Source organism: Ipomoea triloba, chromosome 10 (genome assembly GCF_003576645.1).
Source record: "Ipomoea triloba cultivar NCNSP0323 chromosome 10, ASM357664v1".
NCBI classification, from domain to species: Eukaryota; Viridiplantae; Streptophyta; class Magnoliopsida; order Solanales; family Convolvulaceae; genus Ipomoea; species Ipomoea triloba.
In genome coordinates this window covers 18597505-18618893 of record NC_044925.1, presented here as the reverse complement: position 1 = coordinate 18618893, position 21389 = coordinate 18597505, and the positions used below count along the sequence as shown (strand labels likewise).

General features: G+C 34.9%; 2 protein-coding genes and 1 long non-coding RNA gene across 3 annotated transcripts; 1 reads left to right on the top strand and 2 right to left on the bottom strand.

Moving 5' to 3' along the window:
- Positions 1 to 3464: 3464 nt before the first annotated feature.
- LOC116033545 lies at positions 3465 to 5294 on the bottom strand. Its single transcript, XR_004100869.1, has 2 exons — positions 4928 to 5294; positions 3465 to 4831 (listed from the first exon to the last, which is right to left on the bottom strand). It is a non-coding gene; the product is annotated as an uncharacterized LOC116033545 (long non-coding RNA).
- Positions 5295 to 8466: 3172 nt separating this feature from the next.
- Positions 8467 to 13868, top strand: LOC116033253 (probable pectinesterase/pectinesterase inhibitor 58). The gene is made up of 3 exons (XM_031276008.1): positions 8467 to 9274; positions 9562 to 9887; positions 12058 to 13868. Exons 1-3 carry the CDS (start codon positions 8604 to 8606, stop codon positions 13866 to 13868), a joined length of 2808 nt encoding a protein of 935 aa, XP_031131868.1. The 5' UTR covers positions 8467 to 8603.
- A 3258-nt stretch (positions 13869 to 17126) lies between these two features.
- Positions 17127 to 20884, bottom strand: LOC116032782 (epoxide hydrolase A-like). The gene is made up of 3 exons (XM_031275499.1): positions 20375 to 20884; positions 18225 to 18472; positions 17127 to 17580 (listed from the first exon to the last, which is right to left on the bottom strand). The coding sequence occupies exons 1-3, from the start codon at positions 20837 to 20839 to the stop codon at positions 17331 to 17333; spliced, it is 963 nt and encodes a 320-aa protein (XP_031131359.1). The 5' UTR covers positions 20840 to 20884; the 3' UTR covers positions 17127 to 17330.
- Positions 20885 to 21389: the final 505 nt, after the last annotated feature.

Below are 21389 nucleotides of genomic sequence, written 5' to 3'. Positions count from 1 at the left end.
AGGAGACCATGTTGTCGTGTTCGCAGCGTCACAACCAGCTGCACCTATGACGCTGCTTCACCGCCGATTTACCACGGCTACACGACCGTGAAAAAATAGAAGAGAGATCGTTGAAACTAAGCTCTTCTCCGTCGAACCCCATGCTTCCTGGTACTCGCAACCCACTACAAAAAAAAAAAAGTGAAAATAACGATGGACAATTTTCGTCGCTAAATAGAAAAAATACGTCACTAAATTGTTAGTGACGGATTTCCCTCGACGCTAAAATGAGCGTCGCTAGAATTCACAGACACAATTTATTTCCGTCGCTAGATTTAGCGACGGATATAAAAAGAATCGGTCGCTATATTTCTTCCCACGATGGTTTTGACGCTGAAATTTGCGAGGAAATGGCGACGGAAATGGTAGCCACAAAAATTCCGTTGGTAGACTCCTACCACGACGATCTGGTGACGAACTTTGCAAGGGAATAGACGTAACGACTAAAATATCCGTCGCTATGGTCCGTCTGTTTTTAGCGACGGAATTTATTGTCGCTAATTTGTTTTTATTATTTGAATTTGATGCCATTTACCAACAATTTAGTGACAAAATTATTCGTCGCTAATGTTAACTACGGATTTTTCCGTCGCTATTTCGTTAGTATTTTTTAATTTTATTTTTAGCTACGCATTTATTACAATATTTGTTCGTCGCTAAATTTTAAAATTTTGTTAGAATAAGGTTCAAATTGGCCACTGAACGTAACCTAAAAGTGCAATTAGGTCACTGAATGAAAAAAAATGTGCAATTAGGTCACTTAACACTCCAAATGCATGCAATTTCACCTGATAGCAGGTTACCTTCCATTTCATCAGGTTGCATGCTTACATAGATGGTGAGTTGGCATTTTAAAATATTTTTTTAATAATAAACTTTAGAATTAAAAATTAAAAATTAATTGAAAATATTAAAAAATTAATAAAAATATTTAAAAATATTAATATTAAAAAATATTAAAAATTAATATTTTTTAATTTTTAATTTTAATTTTTAATATTTATTAAATAATATACTTTAAAAATAAAAATATTAAAATATTAATATTAAAATATTTAAAAATTAATATTTTTTTTAATTTTTAATTTTTATATTTATTATTAAAAATTATTTAAAATGTCACATCATCATCCATGTAAGCAAGCAACCTGATGAAATAGAAGGTAACATGCTATCAGGTGAAATTGCATGCATTTGGAGTGTTCAGTGGTCTAATTGCACATTTTTTTCGTTCAGTGGTCTAATTGCACTTTCAGGTTACGTTCAGTGGCCAATTTAAACCTTATTTCAATTTTTTTAAAAAATGTACATGCTAATTAATATTACATACCTACATTAAACTTATAATATAATACTTCAATAATATAATTGTAAAATATATTATATTAAAACATTCATACTCAATAAAAATAACAAAAGTAAAGGCTGTGTAATGTTAAATCGTTAGAAACAATGTTGAGTGAATTGTGAAATAAAATTTCTTAAATTGTTGGGAGTTTCAAGTTTCAATAGTTGAGGCTGCAGGTACAAAATATGAGTTGAGTTCATATAAGGAACAACCCCCACAAGAACAACCCCCACAAGAGAGCCCTTGGTTTTTACATAATATAGACCCTTTCCAATTCAAACATGCATCCTCTGTTCTGTACAGGGGCATTCTCAATTTACTCGCGAGAGGACGTCAAAATATAATGGATCACTTGGAATTCATACTTTATAGTGGAACCAAACACTCAGCTCACTAATCTGCATTGATCCCAAAGATGCGAACTTTGTGCATATGAGGAAACTTGGCAACAACCAATATAAAAACCGCCACTGTGTTCGGGAACAACATTGGGGCTATGTTTGGCAAATCTAGCTGAATAGGTAGCTGAAAGCTGAAAAGTAGCTGAAAACTGAAAAAGCTATAAGCTCGAAGCTGAAATCTGAAGAGCTATTATGCTTAAAAGTGTTTGGTAAAATTAGCTTTTTGATAAGTTGATAAATATAAAAAGACTAAAAAAGACATCTTCATACAATTTAAATAATTTTAAATTTAAATAAGTTTGTTTATATATTAATATAAAATAATGAAATCAATATATTTAAATAAAATATAAAGTAAGAACATATATTTGAAAATATATAAAGTAAAAAAAAAATATTTATAATTTATAAGATTAGTTCAAACATAAATATCAAACTGAAATTACAACCAAACATAATGAAAATAAAATGTCAAAAGGGTTTTAATTGAGAGGGGTAAAGGATGTCATTTATTTAAAATAATAAGGATAAAGATGGAAAAAAGTTAAAAAGCTACTAGCTTATTTTGAAAAGTTACTCCAAGTAGCGTTTCAAAATAAGCTCTTATTTTAAGCTACTAGTTTATTTTGAGAATATTACCAAACAAAGCTTATAGCTTATTAGTAACTTAAAATAAGCTATAAGCTTCTAAATAAGCTCTGCGAAACAGAGTCTGGGGCTATGTTTGGCAAACCTAGCTGAAAATGTAGCTGAAAGCTGAAAAGTAGCTGAAAACTGAAAATCTATAAGCTCGAAGCTGAAATCTGAAGAGCTGTTAAGCTAGTTGTTATGCTTAAAAGTGTTTGGTAAAATTAGCTTTTTGATAAACTGATAAATGTAAAAAGACTAAAAAGGACATCTTCATACAATTTAAATAATTTTAAATTTAAAATAATAAGGATAAAGATGGAAAAAAGTTAAAAAGCTACTAGCTTATTTTTGAAAAGCTACCCCAAGTAGCGTTTCAAAATAAGCTCTTATTTTAACTACTAGCTTATTTTGGGAACATTACCAAACAGAGCTTATAGCTTATTAGTAGCTTAAAATAAGCTATAAGCTCCTAAATAAGCTCTGCCAAACAGAGTCTGGGTGTTGATAATCAGTTTGTGTGAGAGGCTATTAAACACCTGCTCAACCAAAAAAAAAAAACAAGTCTTTTTCAAATTAAGGAAATCTAATAGATGCAGTTCAGATAATTCCAATAATATCTGCAGCATTTTCATCTTCTTTTATCTTTTATACTCTTTTACTGTTACTCAGGAAATCTCACACCAAGTACTATAAATCTTTTATGATGATTTTTTTTTTTTAAAAAAAAAAAAAACAATTTTCTTACGTTCATTAATGTCCCAAGTCTACAAGCTTAGACCTGTCAAAGGATACCTTGCTCAAGTCAATAGTCAGAAATTATATCATAATAACTCCTCAGGAACATAGCTTGATAAATATACACAACTTGCAAATCATTTATATTATAGAAAAATTATTAAAACACACTTTAATAATCATAAATAGGTATATATAACAAAAACTCAAGATATATATATATATTTTTTGTAAACAACTCAACATATATTTAGTTCACACATTCACATCAAACCAAATAAATGTACAAAGTAGTAGAGATTCAAAGTGTAAAAGAGATAAACATAATAGTTTTTGCTCAAATGATCAAGTTGGTCGAACCATAACGTTACAAGTACATAAGACTCCCCTTACTCGGAAGCACAATGACGTCACCATTTTGACACCTGATCGGCATCTGGAGTGTCACATATTTAACTCGATCTATTTAACTTTGAGACTTGGACAGTCAGTGATATTCAAAAAGTCCAGCATACTTAAGATGTGATGTGGCACTGTCTTAAGTTTTCCGCAATCTCTTAGTTGCACCTCCCTGATGCATGGCATTATTATTATTATTATTATTATTATTATTATTATTGTTGTTGTTGTTGTTGTTGTTGCTTCTTGTTTGAAGTCTTCCCACTCCTCCCATTCGGGACAATCGTAGAAAATCGCTTACATCCATCAAGATATAAAGTTTGCAAATTAGACACAGAGTGAATTGTATCAGGTAACTCCTCTACTTTGCTTCAACTTAAATCAATGTATTTTAGTTGACGTAAATTTCCAATCCCTTTCGGCAGCCTAGAAAAACACGTACATCCTCCAAGATCTAAAGTTTGCAAGTTATATAAAGAACAAACTGCATTAGGTAACTCCTCTAGTACATCATTCCAACTTAAATCAATGTACCTTAGATGAAGCAAATTTCCAATCTTCTTTGGGAGTTCATGCAATCTTAATACTCTCACAGATTTCAGACTATTGAACAAATCCGGAGTAAGTTGTTCGAGAGAAAATTCTTCAGCAAAAAAGCTGCGAAGTTTTCCAATATCACAAATGGAAGTGAGATTCATATTCTTACCAGTTTTCTGCCATGACAGATGACTTAGATTTTTAATCCCGACCTTATCCTCGTGCTGGTCAATAATTAGCATTCATTTTTGGTCAGAAACTGGGCAAAATCATGCACTATGTCATGCATTTTGCAAGACATGATAATGTATGTTGGAATCCATGTCATCTTTCTCCAAATCTTGGAAGAAAGAGCGCATTGCTAAACCCCCAAATAACTCCCTACCTTTTGATTCCGTCGTCACATAACTTTGTGCCATCCAAATTCTGATGAGCTTATCTACCTCAATTTTATAATCTTTGGGAAAGACAGCACAGTAGGAGAAACATTGCTTCATCTTTGGGGTCAAATCATTGTAGCTCAGATACAAATGAGGGAAGAGGTCTGTTACCATTTCATCCAACTCCCAAATTTTATTGTCTAAAACATTTTGCCAATCATCTCTTGTGTATTTGAAACGTAGCAGGCTTCCCATGACGCAAGCAGCAAGTGGCAATCCTTTGCACTTTTGGGCAATTTTCAGACCATCCAATATCTTTCAGTTTCTCACAATCCTCTTCCCTTCTCTTAGAAAATGCTTTCCTGCTAAGCAACAACCAAGCTTCCGAGTCAGATATTAGATCAAGTGTTGAATCAAGCTCCTTTATTTTCTTTGCGATGTCTCGATGCATAACAAACCTTTTGTAATGGAAACGTGAAGGCAGGAAAGAGCTGCGACTTGCCTCGGGGCTCTCGATCTGTTGTCTCAGACTTGTGGTTCTCCACTCGTCCAGAACATCGTCCACTTGGTACGCGAAGTCTTGGATATAGTTTCGATCCAGAGCTTGATGCCCTTATCCTTAAAGCTTCTCTTCTCTGCATCATCCAATATCTCCCTGATTTTCTCGAGCTTCGATGAGAGGTTTGTGATCTCCTTCTCCACACCCAAAGTTCTTTTTAGCTCCTGGGCTTGGTGCTTCAGGATGTTGATCAGCTGTTCCACAACACTGGAGATGAGAGCGTCGGCCATGCTCGTTGACTCTGTAGTTCAAACGTACTTTGAGAGATGATAAGGTTTGCTAATGTATGGCTATGGGTGTGAAAATTTTGGTAACTGAAAAATAAGTTAATATGCGCCAACAAAATTTGGTTAATTATTTTTTTAATTAAAATATTTTAGTTAGACTAATGTTTAAGAATTTTAGTTATTGATTAATATTAACTAATATATATATATATAGCTACCATTGACTCTGTAGTTGACACTTTGAGAGATGATATGGTTGGGCTTTTTCTCCACTGGGGACTACTCTATATGAGTATGGGACCTAAGAGAAGGAAAGATTTGAATGCTTGATGGAAATGGTTACCAAATTCTGAAAATAATTGAATCATTATAATTTTTAGAATAATGGAAACAAATTCTGCAAAATAAATGAGAAAATTCTTTGAAAATTCTACATAATTTTATAAGAAAATAATAACTTATTAATTACTCCGTATTATTTACACCAATAATAATAATTTCACTACTGCAAAAATCACTTATAACGTCGAGGATATAAAGTCGGTTTTCGACAAAACAGACTTTAATTATTTTAAATAATTTATAATTTTTTTTAAAAAATACATATGACGTCGATTTTTTAGAAAAATCGACGTCATATGTCTTTAAAAATAAATTTAAAAAAAAAAACAAATGATATGACGTTCAGTTATATACAAAACCAGCGTCGTAGCATATGATTTTTTTTTAATTTTCAATTAAAGTTACAACGTCAGTTTAGACACCAACCAACGCCGTAACTATTTAATTAAAAAAAATAAAATACATTACTATACGACGTTGATTTGTCAACAAACCGACATCGTAATAGTTTAAAAAAAAAGTAAATATAGTAGGTAATTATAAGACGTTGATTGCTAAATTACCGACGTCGTATAATTATTTGATTTTTTTTAGGTTACGGCGTCAGTCCTTTGAAGAACTGACGTTGTAACCTCTAAAAAAATAATAAAAGACGCTATACGACGTCAGTTAAGTGAACAACCGACGTCATATAGCTTTTCAAAAATAAAACAGATCAAATCTTCAAAAAAAAAAATAACAGTCTTCAAAGTCACTCAATGTGACAGCCTTCATCGTTTTCCACCCACGACAGCCTCCGCCATCGTGACAATCTTCGCAGCAGCCACCCAACGCCTCCGCCACCACCTTCGCCATAGTCTTCTATCGCCGCCCAACGCCTCCGCGCCTATCTCGGCCCCCACCCACCGTGACAATCTTCGCAGTAGCCGCCCAACGCTTCTACGACCAACATTTCGAATTATTTATTTATATATTTTGAATTTATAGGATTATTGTGTATTTTAAAAATTATTATTGATATATTTCAAATTTTTAAGAAATTATTTTGTATTTTAGGCATAATAAATTAATATATTTCAAATTTTAAAAATTATTGTGTATTTTAGAAATAATTGTTAATTTATTTTGAATTTTATGAATTAAATCTAATATATGTTGAAATTTAGGAATTATTGTTATTATATTTAATTTGAATTTTATGTTGAAATTTATTTTGAACCTTATGGATTATTTTTAATTTATTTTGAATTTTGTGTATGCTAATATATGTCAAATTTTTAATTTATTTTAAATTTTAGGAATTAATGTTAATATAGTTTAAATTGTTATATATTTCAAATTATTGTTAATATATATCAAATTTTGGAAATTATTTTAAATATATTATTATAATTAGATTATATTATTAATTAGATTTTTTATAATAATTGAATGTATGATTATTTTAAATATTATTGATGAATTTAGGGTGTTTTAGTATTTTATTGAATTATAAATTATTTTGAGATTGTTTGAAATAGTATTGTTATGAATTAATATCCATTTAGTATATTAATTAATAAATAAAACTTGTAGGTGATTAGTTAGATTCGAGGTTTGTTTACCGACGTGGACAACTCTTTGGTGAGGTAAGATCTTTTCCTATTTATTTTCCTACGACGAGACCAGATATTTCTTATGTCGTTCAACAAGTTTGCATATTATGCACGACCCAAGAACCTAACACATGACGGCATTGAAAAGAATAATTCGCTACATACAAGGTACTCTTGAATTCAACCTTCACATTATATTTACCCATCTTCAATCAGCAAGCTTATATCATTCACCGACGTAGATTGCGGCGGATAGATGTCCAGAACTCCAAATACTAGAAGACCTACTTCTGGCTATTGTGTATACCTTAGAGATAACTTGACATCATGGTCTGCAAAATGGCAACCTACTTTATCCCGATCAACGGCAAAATATCCGCAGCTAATGTTGTCTCTTAATCTTGTTGGATCATAAACTTACTTTTAGAGCTTCATTGTCCAGTTACAAAATAGACCTTGGTTTATTGTGACAATATTAGTGCGATTTATCTTTCCGGCAATCCAGTTCAACATCAACGCACGAAGCATATTGAAATGGATATACATTTTGTCCGTGAAAAAATCGCTCGAGGTCAAGTACGTGTCTTGCACATTCCTTCACGCTATCAAATTGCCGATATTTTCACTAAAGGGCTTCCACAACAACTCTTTGATGACTTTCGAGATAGTCTCACCGTACATAAACCACCCGTCTTGACTACGGGGGTGTATTAGAATATAGAAATTATATAAATATGTAAACAATATTATTCTTAGAATATTGTAGATTATTGCCTTAATTTAGGCATATGACCGTTGCCCAAAATTGTATATATATGAGTTTCAAAGGCAAATCAATAAGACATGGAAAACAATATTTCTTATATTAACGGGCTAAGTCGATTGACCAACATGAAGACACAAAATTATTGAGTTCTTAACCGCTCAACCCGTTAATGAACTGAGACAAACACATTAAAGTTAAACACTTATTCGTTATATATTGGCGTTGCTTAAAAATTTGTCAGGTATTAAAATGAGAAGAAATCTTTAGATAAATGACTTTTAAATGTTACTAAGGACAGTAAATGCATCACAAAACTTGTTTCCTTTTATGTACCAAAGCGATTTGAAAGGAGTAGCTTGAAACAATTAGGGTCACACATCATTTCCAAGTCATTTGCACCCTAGCTATAAGTAAGTTGAAAACGAAGAATTCTCGCATTTGTCGCTATTCACTTTGTTTTCTCCCAAGAATCTTCTTTTTTATTCTTTTTTTTTTTTTCTGCCTTTCACAATGTTATAAAAAAAACTGCTTCACTCCCATTCTTGTTTTCCGACATTTGGAGGAGAGGGTCAAGCACCTCCTTGAGCCCGGCCTTCTCCACCTTCTTTAATTTGAGAATATAATAATAAGACCACAAAAGAAAACATGTCTAACAATGTGATCGTTATGGTGGTGTGCTCTGTCCTTCTGCTGGCAATGGTGGTTGCTCTCACGGTGGGGTTCGGGCGTTATGAATATAAAGAGCGCAAGGAGGTAAAATCCTCGGAGAAAGCCATCAAATCCATATGCCAACCCACCACGTACCAAGAGACTTGCATTAAGAGCCTGGAGAAATCTCCGGCCTCCAATACCACGGACCCCAAGGAGCTAATCCAAGCCTCCCTCCACATCACCATTCATCGCCTTCGCAACGCCATGAACAAGTCCAGGCATTTGGAGGAGCTCCACAAGGACCCCAGATCCAAACAGGCCCTGGATGATTGCCAGGTCCTGGCCAAACGGGCCGTGAAGGATCTGAAGAGGACGTTCGCTCAGTTCAGCGAGTTTGATCTCTCGGATTTGGATAACTGGCTAGCGGATTTGAAAACATGGCTTAGCGGTTCCCTCACGTATCAAGAAACCTGCCTGGATGGCTTCCAAGGCACCCCTGGTGACCACAAGGAGAAGATGAAGAAGCTTCTCAGGACTTCCATGCAATTAACGAGCAATGCCTTGGCTATGGTTACCGAAATCTCTTCGGCTCTCTCGGAATTGGGCGTGCAGGGCGTGAGCAGCTCCAACAAACGGCGTCTCCTGGGACACGAGAGCCTTGTTTGGTAAATAATCAGCCTATCAGTCAATTTTGGCTTATTCGTGTTTCATTTGGTTAAAAAATTAATATAAATATTTAGTTAATAAGTTTTTTGTAACTCCAAAATATTAAGATTCAAAAGGCTACTCAAAGCAGCCTTTTCAATTAGCTTTTTGAGAAAAGAAATTATATCAAACAGCTATCAGCTAACAGCTAACAGCTAAATTTACCAAACACCTTTCTACAATCATCTAATGTTATCAATTAATCATACCTTCTAACCCAATCAGCTAACAGCCATTTACCAAACAGGGCTGAGATGGCAACCCCGGAGTGGGTGGACATGGGGCGGCATAGGCTGCTAACGGCGAAGAGGTCGGAGATCAAGCCCAACCTGGTTTTGGCCAAGGATGGGTCGGGGAAGTACATGACGATAAATGAGGCGTTGGAGGATATCCCAAGGAACAAGAACAAGACATTCGTGTTGTACATCAAAGAGGGTGTTTATGAAGAGCACGTCGCATTTTTCCGGAAAATGACACATTTGATGATCATGGGTGATGGTCCAACCAAGACCAAAATCACTGGAAGCAAGAATTACATTGATGGGGTTTCCACTTTTCACACTGCAACCGTTGGTAAGTACTTATAATTATGCCACATATATTTATTTAACTGATATATGGTTCCAGGCTTTATTATATATACAACGTATAACTCTAATGTAATGCCAATGAAATGAGTAATTGTAAGGATTCTTGGTGAGTCAAAAACAATAAATATTATCGGCATGGGCAGCTCAGTTGGTCATAGGGATAAAGTTTGAGAAAAAAGATCAGGGATCTAGGCTCTCCCGCTGCGGTGTGAGAACAACCTCTCAAAGTGAAGGGATTCAGTTGAGTGTCGGGCAGGGGTGTGAGAGCCTTTTAAGGTTGGAGATTCAACTTTTTGAGAAAGAAAAAGAAAACAATAAATATTTAGTTTAATAAAGCTAGGCTCAAAGGGTATCTAGTCTTACAAAGGAGTTAATGGATCATGGTCGCATGTCTTGGCCAAATTATAGAGTTCTAAAATTTTGAACATAAAGTTTCAAAATTGCGAATATGACCCTAGTTCATGACATAACAACCGCATGTGTTGCGATGATTTCCCTTGCAGTCATATTTAATTTGGTAGCCCATCTAAATGACTCAATTATAGACAACCTCGCCAAGGTTAGAACAAGGGAAAAGGCCTTAAGAACCATGGACATCGTTGCATAAGACAAGTGAGGTAGTGAGTCTAATCCGTTGTTACTCGGGATACTTAATCCATCCAATTGTTGATCTCTGGAGATGCCTAGAGTTGATGGTACTATGTTAATTTCATTATGCTTGATGTTAGGAATTTAATTTATGGTAAATTTAATTCATTTGCAACTGTAATCTTCTTCTTCACTGCTGGCTTTTTGTTGTATGTGTGCACCTTGTCGTGGCCTAGTGTGTACTTTATGATCATTTGATGTGTGTGCAGTACATACATGTGTGCATTTATTTGTATCTAATGATGTGTTTGTACATTAATAAGGTAAGTGAATTAACTTAGTTTTTTGTCATTGTTTTCTTTGTTGGTAGTGGTGCATGATGTGTATGTCTGCATTTCAATGTGAACGTATGCACATTGAAAAATTAGAGTATGAATAATGTAATGTAGAAGTGTGCACACGATTCTGCCGGCATTCTATGGTACGTACTATTTTGTGCATGAGTACACACAATTACCCAGAGCATAGCATAGCACAACATCCCTTCTATTGTCTTTTGCTTCACGTGTTTGTCTTGTTAAATTAAAGCATCGAACATTAACAAAACAATCATATTTTCACTCATATTAACGAACATTATGTTCCACCACCAACTTGATTTTGTCATTGTCTTGCCTATTTCGGTCGACGATTCAAATTTAGCTTGGATAGATTTGACTCTTAATTGATATTTATGGGCGATTTTAATTGATTAGGCGGATGTGTTTAGGATATTGACTTTTAATCATAGTCATTGATCATTGATCATTTATTTCGGATGGCAACAATTTATCAACAATTTTTACATGGGAAAAGATTCTCATGTGAGTATGACCATATATATATATATATATATAGTTAGGATCATATGAGATCACTTGTTTAGGTAAGATCGTGAGATCAGATCTTGTGCATCCATTTAATAATTTAATGGTCTAGATTGATTTAAGATGTTAAGTTGAAGTGTGTGCGAACGGTAATAAAATGTGTGCGAATGGTGATTAAGTATGTGCAGACGGTGATTAAATATGTGCGAACGGTGATTGATGTACAAGATTTGATCTCAAAATTTTTTAATAGTCTAGATTGATTAAGATTCAAAGTTGAAGTGTGTGCGAACGGTGATTAAATGTGTGCGAACAAAGTGTGTGTCAATCAATCTAGACCATTAAAAAGTATTACATGGATGCACAATATGTGATCTCACGATCTTAGCTAAGCAAATGGTCTCACTGGAATCCTACCCTATATATATATATATATATATATATATATATATATATATATAGTATTTTACCTCACATTGAGTAACTAAGAATCCTTACAATTACTCTCATTTCCTTTGCATTACATTAAAGAGCCGTTTTTATAGCAAAATTGATTACTTTTGTTGGGGTCACGTACATGTTAAATAAACACTAAATAGTATCCATGCATATTGCTTACTAACGGGTGGAAATCTTGCATATCCTGATTTCGATTGTTATTACAATTTCTGTTGATCAAATACCTTAAATAAAATGTAGCTGCGATGGGAGATTTTTTCATGGCAAGAGACATTGGATTCGAGAACTCAGCAGGGCCGGAGAAACACCAAGCTGTGGCACTGAGAGTCGGGGCCGACAGGTCAATCTTCTACAACTGTCAAATGGATGGGTACCAAGACACTCTTTACACGCACACCTACCGCCAGTTTTACCGCGACTGCATAATCTCCGGCACCATAGACTTCATCTTCGGCAACGCCGCCGTCGTGCTCCAAAACTGCACCTTTATGGTTCGAAAGCCGATGGAGAATCAACAGTGCATTGTTACGGCTCAAGGCCGCATAGACCCACGCCAACCGACCGGCCTCGTCTTGCAAAATTGTAGCTTTGAGGCTGACCCGGAGTACTACCCTGTCCGGTCCAAGCTCAAATCGTACCTGGGCCGGCCTTGGAAAGAGTACTCTAGGACTATAATTATGGAGTCCTTCATCGACGATTTGATCCAGAAAGATGGATGGTTGCCGTGGAATGGAGATTTTGCTCTGGATACGCTTTTCTATACTGAATATAACAATAGAGGACCGTCTTCTAGTAAGGGGGAGCGTGTGAAATGGAAGGGAGTGAAGGAGCTTCCCTTGAACCGGATTGAACGGTTCACGGCGGCGCGGTTTATCCAGGGTGATGTATGGATTAAGCGAACTAGACTTCCCTACAATTCCGGTTTTATTTACCCGCCACCCAAGCATAGTCCGGAGGTTAAATACTCGCCGGTGATGCCTGATGAAATCAAAGATATGGGTGCTAAAGAAAAGGCTATCTATGATCCTCCTAAAGCATCCCCGCCTCCGTCTCCGCCTTCGCCTAGTCAATTTTCATTTTCTTCGATTTTTGGTGGCGGTGGGGGTGGGGGTGGGGGTGGGGGATCACCTCCTACCAAAGAACCAGCTGATTCTTCCAACCAAACTTCTCCAAAAACTTCCACTCCGGTTCACCCATCGCCCGAATCCACAAGCGGTTCAAGTTCAGCTTCAGTTCAAACTCCAGCATCATCACCCGGTCCGGTTCAGGCACCATATCAATTCTCAACTATACCAATTTCAGTTACTCCTGTATCAGCCCCGGTTCAAGGTGAACCTCCCACTCAAGCTTCTGAGTCAACTTTTGGTTTGGGATCCCCCGGTCCAGTTCAGGCATCGCCTCAATCCTCAACTGCTCCAGTTTCTTCTCCGGTTCAAGCTTCTGCATCAACTCCTAGTCCGGTTCAAGCACCTGCTCAATCCCCCACTACGGCTCCAGTTTCAGCTCCAGCTAAAGCTGAAGCTTCAACTCCGGCTTCTGCGTCAGTTCCTGGTCCGGTTCAGGCTTCTGCTCCCGCTCCAGTTTCTACACCATCTTCTACCCCGGCTCTAGCTCCGGCTCAGCCCTCAACACCGGTATCAGCTCCCACTCAAGCTTCTACTTCAGCTTCCAGTCCGGCACCATTAGCCCCCACTCAAGTTCCAGTTGCAGCTCCACTAGGAAACTCGGCTACTCAGGTTCCAACAACGGCTCCACCTGGAAACTCGACTACTCATGTTCCAGCAGCGGCTCCACCTGGAAACTCGGCTCCTACTCACGTTCCGGCAGCGGCTCCACCTGGAAACTCGGCTACAGAAGTTCCAGTAGCGGCTCCATCAGGAAACTTGGATACTCATGTTAAAGTAGCGACTTCATCAGAAAACTTGATAGCTACTCCTTCGATTCAGACTAAAACAGCTCTTGGTCCTAGCGTAGAAGCAGGCGTCAAAACTCCATCGCCATCGAGAAATCAACCACCCAAAAGTTCGGGCTGGACTTTTGGAATTTTTTGACAAGTTTAATGGGTGTATTTATTCAATTTTCCCCCCTTAACTTTAGCTATGTAAGTTTATAATCTTTGCTAGCTCCACAATCGTGCAGTGGAAGTAAGCAACAATTAACCATTAATTTAAGTTGTCTTGTAAATTAAAATTGTAGGAACCAAGTTTTATTCAATTGCCGCGATTATCTCTTTTACTCTGTCCCATTTTATCTGTCCTACTTACTATACATTAGTCATCATTTTATCTGTTTTCATTGGTCAAACCAACTATTTCTTCTTTGTTTATTTTCTTAACTAATTTTTTTTTTAATTTTAAAATTTGATTTTGTTATGTTTAATAGTATTTTTAGTGTAGTTTATAAATATATAAATTTTTGTGTACTAATACTAAACTTAATATTATAAAAAATTAAATTATAAATAACTTCAATCAATCCAGTCATTCAGTTGTAAAGGCAACACTCTTTTGCTTTTTGTTGTGGTCAGTCAAAATTTCCATTTCATATGTTGTGAGGTTCCCATCAATTGAGCAACGGATTGATTCTCCAACCTGTATTTTCTTGAATTGCAATAACTTTCATTCTAAACCGTGGTGGTAAGGATCGTAGAATTTTTTTAATTAGTTTTTGTTAGGAAAATGGTTCGCCTAACACAGCAGCACGATTTGCAAGTTCTTGGACATGCTCATTGATGTTTTTCATCATCATGCATTCTCAGTTTTTCAAAGTCTGATTGGACGAGTTGCAATTTTGACTATTTTACAGAGTTCGTACCTTCATATGTGGTTTCAAGGATGTCCCATGCGGCTTTAGCTGAATTACAGCTTATAACTGAAGTAAATTGACTTTCATGCATTAAAGAATAAATAATATCGAGAGTCTTATTATTGTAACTAGCAGTTCTCATTTCAGCTTCATCCCACTCGATTTCTGGTTTGAGCACACGAGAATCTTCTGGATTTTCTCCAACTGTGGTTGGATGCGTTCATCCAGTTAACACAAATCTCCAGATACTCTCACCTTGAGCTTTGATGTGGGTTTTGGTACGTGTTTTCCAATAAGCATAGTTATCACCTGTTAGTTCGGGATGCTGTCTATTTATTTTTGAAGCAGTTAACAAACGGTAAGTACGAACAAAACAAAATAAATAAAACTACTAAATGCACAACCATAAAATGATTTCTTGAGTTCAAGGAACACGATGTAGCCAGATCGGATAGCCTAATAATTTAAGTCCCCAGGCTCTGCTACCAATTGAAATTCAACCGTGAGTCTCGAATGCAAGATTAGTCCTAAGGGTTCCTACTTAATTTTAAACACAAATAATCATCTGTATTACGAACTATCTCAGCAAGACAGCAACAGATAATTAAATAAAGTAACGAACAAAAACATAAAAGAATCCGGACACAAGAAATTGGTTACACAGTTCGGAGCAATCCTCCTACATCTACGGGACAACTCAACGTTTACCCAATCCACTAGATGATCACCCAAGATTACTATTGTTGGAATTACACCACCAAGATACACAAGGTTCATTAACCAACACAAATCTTCATCATCTACGATTGGATCTTCAACGTTGCATGCGAGTCTTCAATCTTCACAGCACTTGTATAAAGAAAACTTAATTTACCCAATCAAAATATGTTGTTCACTCATCCATCATAATTAATTCCGTATGATCCAAATTCACTGCCGAAATTTTGTCTGAAACTGTCTGTCTGTCTTAGCCTGGGAGGACAAATCTAATAACATTCTAACATACCCTAACAAATTCTAATTAATATTTTTGACAAATAATTAGCCAATTATAATTAAGGTAATATGAGCATCATTTGTACTCTTACAAAATTATATGAAAAATATTATTTAAACTAAACTTTTATATCAAATTTTTATACTATTAGATATAATTTTTTTAAAATATGTTCTAAAATCTTTACATTTATTACAGTATATAATCGAGGATGGGGGAGGAGAAAAATTATTGAATCCACCAAGATCAATTATCGTAGGCAAAGCTACTAAGCTAAAGTCAAAACAGCTGCGTGAACTTGTCACATTACACTTATGCAGAGAAGAGTAGAGAACACAGCATGTGAGAAGAGTAAAAGCTTATGGCACGTTCTACAATGGAAATATGGTCACACTACACTTTAACAGGGAGTTTGGTTGGGAAGAGGGAATTAGGGGGGAAAGAATTGTAATTCGGTGAAATTACAATTCAATGAATAAAGTAGAAATTGAAATTATTTGGTAGAATAGGAGTACAGGGAATTGAAATGTAAGGAACGACAAAATAATTAAAACGTCCTTATGTTATAGTAGATGTTACGTTGTAGAGCAATAATAATAATAATAATAATAATAATAACCTCAAACAATGTAATTCCCTCTAACCAAACAATATAGTTTAAAAATTCATTGAATTGCAATTCAATAAATTATAATTCCCCCAAACTACACTCAACCAAACAACCCCTAACTTCTCCTGTGTGGGAAACAGAATGTTAGTTGGAACAAGTTATGACTATGGACAGTTGTCAACCTAGCTACAAGTCTACAAATAAAAATGTTGACTAATCAATTTTTCTCAGCTCAGAGACAACAACACCGAATTCACTTTAAATTAAATGTTAATTTAATGAACACTAAGGTTGTCAGCTTGTCATGAAAACATGCAACATGCATGGCGCCCATGCAATGAAGAACACTATTTAATTTTTTTTATTTTTTTTTACATAGGACAGTAGGTTTAGTGTACAATAATTTTTGTTGGAATAATAATAATAATTACTCCGTAGTGTAAAGAGACATTGTAACATCACAATCACTAAAGTACTCATAAAGTAATTTAAACTAACCAAAAAAGTTAGGACTTAAAATGCTTAATAAATAACTTTACAATGTTATTTTCTTGTAACATTAATTAATTAAATATTTACGTACATTATAAAATGATTTTCCTATATTGACAAAAAAGTTTTACTAGATTTTGATGCGGTGTGCTTACCATTAGTGCATTTTCATAACCTACTAAAATACATTGTGTGAAAAGAAAAATGTAGAAGTTTAAAAAAAAATGTCAGCGAAGCATAAATTTAGTTTTTAAACTCTTATTGAAGTGATGGATTTAGCTTTGTAATGCTAGAGATTAAATACATATACTGTAACTTGGGGTGTGGTTGAGTGCAAGGGAGTTATCCATCCTTAACTAAATATTAAAGGTTCTATTCTTGACTTTGAGTATGGAGCAGCCTTAAATCTGTAAATAACTTATATAATAAATTTATACTAGGGAATTAAAATGTTATTTCCCCAAAGAAAAAGAAAAGTGTGACAATGGTAACTGAGGTGCAGAAAGAAGTCTAAATTGAAAAGCAGAAACATAGTTCACGCTCTACAAGTTTATTCAATAGAATGAATTGAAGCAGCATACCCATACACAAACACACATATATTGCAATTCAGGAGAAGTTGTTGATGAAATGATGGATGTGATGGTTGACCTCATCTGGTCTTTCCTGGTTGAGGAAATGGCCACCTCCTTCTATCACAACAATCTCTTCCAGCAATGGAACATCTTTCTTGAACCCACCCCCATGTACATATTCCTTTATTCCTGGTGTAGTGTAAACCATATCCATATCCCCAACCATGAACTTCACTGGAACTTTCACTTCTATCCCTGTCCATGCTGCTGTTAACTCCCAGTTTCTACAACCATCCACAATTTCATTTAGCTCACACAATTATTATGTTCCATTTTTTAATTTCTTGTATTATATATATATATATATATAAGTATAAAAGAAATATAAATATTATAGCTATTGGGCAGAGGTGGATAAAGGGTCAATTTCATCAATTGGTGGCTAGAAAATTATTAAGCGGATCGGAGATCAGTGAAGGCAAAGTCCACCCACCTTCCTCTCGAAAATGCGATGGGATAAAGTTGCGTCTTTGCTACTAGTTATAGCTTTCAGCCTGGTGGTAATTTCTTATCCTAACAAAGTTAAGCCTTTACTACTAGCTATATCTTTCGGCATTGTGGTAATCGCTTATCCTAACAGAGCTCAGTCACAGGGAGTCCAGCAAAAGCAAAAATTATGCAGTTAAAATTAACCCAGAGAGGAGGAAATTTTTGGTGGAGGCCCGTAAATGACCAAATTTAATCTGGTGGCTATGAGTTTGTTAGGCCTAGGCCTGGGCCGGTAAAAACTAAAAAGTCATGTCCAAGGACCTTACCTATCGAAAATGTGATGGGTATTTATAAAGAAATAAAGTTACGTTTTCACTACTATTAACTATAACTTTTGGCGTAATGGTAAAAGCTCGATCTTAACAATAATCATACTTACAGATCTAGTGAGCGATAATAGTTCAATCCGCCGGTAAAGCCCTTGAGGTCATACTTGGAAGCGTAGTACTTGAGGTCTTGTTCGGATAACCAAGACGGTAATTTAGGCTGTTTAGCATCATCCGTGGAAATGCCAAAGGGATTTTCCTTTGGTAAGCATGGAGGCCCTGCTTTTCGATCAGTGAATATTTTCCTCAGAACTTTTTCACTGCCGTGTATGGCGATATCAGATTCAATCCTTCCTTCTTCCTGCAACGTACAAAACATAATTAAGGGTGACTTTAATAATAATCAAACACAAATTACACATTACAAAAATATATTGCATTGTTTGGTAACATAGTTAGGTTATCAGCTAATTTTGACTTGTTTAAGCACTATTAGATGTTCGATTTGGTTAATTAAACATCTAATATGAATGTTTAATTAATTAGCTTTATAAAACAGCTTATTGTTTCAAAATGCTAAAATTCAAAAAAACTTTTCAAAACAAGTTTTTCTATCAGCTTTTTGAGAAAGTAATTTTGCATGTAATCACCTATTAGCTAAGGTCTAATTTACAAAACATCTTTCTACAATCAACTAATACTATCAACTAGTTAAATATACTACATTGTAATAGAGTCAGTAGTACTCAAAAAAAAAATCAACTAGTTAAACTTATTAACCCAATCAACTAACAACTATTTATCAGACACCCCATTATTTTAAAAATTCAAGCTAAGAACAGTCTAATACAAACTCTTATTCCAATGGTTATTCTCCATGTAAGAGAAATAGCCCATTCCCAAGCTATATCGTGAACCAAAGGCATATAAGAGAATTAAGAATAGCTAATATATACCAAAATAACTATTAGAAATATAATGGCTATTCCCATTTGTAAAAAGAATATATTAGTATATAATTTCATATATTGAAATTTCGTTAAATGAAAATTGAACTAAACAACGAAATAAGTCTATTATCTAGAATTTATTATATCCCTGATGTATTGCATTCCATGAATTAAAAGTCATGTTAGTAAACTAAAGACTGTTTAAGGGGCAGGTTATGTTTGGTTGATGGAACTTAATTAACATAGTTATGGTTAACAGTTGGATCAGCACAGTTAGTGACATTAAAATTGTTTTTGCAGATTGATAAAGATTGGCGGTGCTTTTACTTCTATGCACCTAACTCTCTGGGGCCTTGTTTAGTTTAAAATGGTATAGAGTTGTTAATTATATTTTACGTCACATTAATTAACAATTTATTTCTAATTAACCAATTTAACCATTAAAAGTCTATTTGAAGATCTAGAAAATATTTTTCAGAAAATGACTTATTTTGTAAAAAAATATTTTAAATTTTTAATGTTTAGCTAAAGGCATGAAATCTTTTTTTTTTTTTTGTTTGGCTGAAAGTTTTAAAAAAAATTACTTTTTGTTTGTTTATTTAATTTTCTTAAAAATGAACATATAATAATATAATAATAAGTGGTGTAATGTTGGTAGTGAACTAGTGATGGAGGTGGTGGTAATAATTCAGTTTTTTTCGGGATAACTCAGGATTTCCACCGTTGAACACAGTACCTAATCTTCTCATTGGATTGTAGGCACATCTTCTATTGGGTGGGACAGCTTGCCCCTTTGGTTAAGGGTGAATGAGTCCCTCCTACTCAACTACACCCTCCAAGTTGGTGGTAATAATTCAATAATAACTCATAAAGTAGCTTGAATAGAGAGGAGGGATGAAAAATAAAACAAAACAAAACAAAAACAAAAACAAAAAATGTATTTAGACTAAAAATTTAAGAAGATATTTTTAGCCAAATTAGATTCTATTTATTGACCATAATAAATATTTATCTTTGACTTTATTCTTTTAAATAGCCAAACATGAAAAAATTTATATAAAAAAATCAGTACATAAACATATAGGTGTACCATCTTATTTTATTTGTATGTGTCTGGTTCTATTAATAAAATTTAACTAAAATTATTTACCATTTAATTTTTATAATATTATATATATATATATAATTTTTATATTGAGAGACTATATTAAAAGAAAATACTTAAAAAGTTTAGTCAAAATAGACTGTAGTATGGGACTATGGGAGAAATATAATTAATTTTTTTTTGAAAGCAAATATAATTAATTAATTACCTGAAATCTGCAGATGTAGTAATCCTCTCCAAAGAAAGCCCTCATGGCTTCAACCGGCTTCATCGTGGGGTGGCGCGGGCGGAACGGCACGGAGATATCGACAAACGCCTTCACCAAGTCAGGGCGGAACATGCAGAAATACCATCCAATAATGGCGCCCCAATCATGAGCCACCAAGAACACTTTATCGACCCCAAGGGACTGAATGAGCGCTACGAGGTCACCCACGACGTGGAGGCAAGTGTAGGCAGAGGGGTGGGAGGGGGCGTCCGTCTCGCCGTAGCCGCGGAGATCCGGCGCCACGGCGCGGTAGCCCAGCGCGGCGAAGAACTGCAACTGGTGGCGCCAGGTGTACCACAGCTCCGGGAAGCCGTGGAGGAAGAGGATGACGGGGCCTTGCCCCTTATCCGCCACGTGCATGTTGATCCCGTTAACGTTCACGCTTTTGTGCTCGATGCCTTCCATCTTAGGTAGATAGATATCTGTATGAGTTGTAGTGTTTTGTGTTTGTGTGGCATTTAGCAAGTAGATGGAGCTTTGTTATATACTACTACCTCCATCCCAAAATGGATGTCTGGTTGCTTGACTGAAGTAATTTTTCATATTATTAAGTTTAGCATTAATATATAAAATTTATATATTTAGAAATTACATTAAAAGTACTATTAAACACAAAAAATTAAATTTAAAAATAATAAAAAATTACTAAAGAAAATAAGCAGGAAGAGTTGGTTTGACATAGGACAGGTAAAATGGGACAGAGGAATACTTTAATTTGCTAACTGTGTTGGACGATTATTGCAATGCTTTCATTTAATGCACTACTGTCAAAATCAAAACTGCGTGATGCGTGTTCCAAGCGTGTTCACGGTAATGGTATGTGCCAAAGGATAGGTTATTTTTATCGTGAGTCTCCAAAAAAGTACTCATCATATTAAGAATGTGAGGGTGGAAATAGAAGTTAGGAATAGGAGATGAGAGTCTACATACATACATATCTAAGTAGTATTTTTCA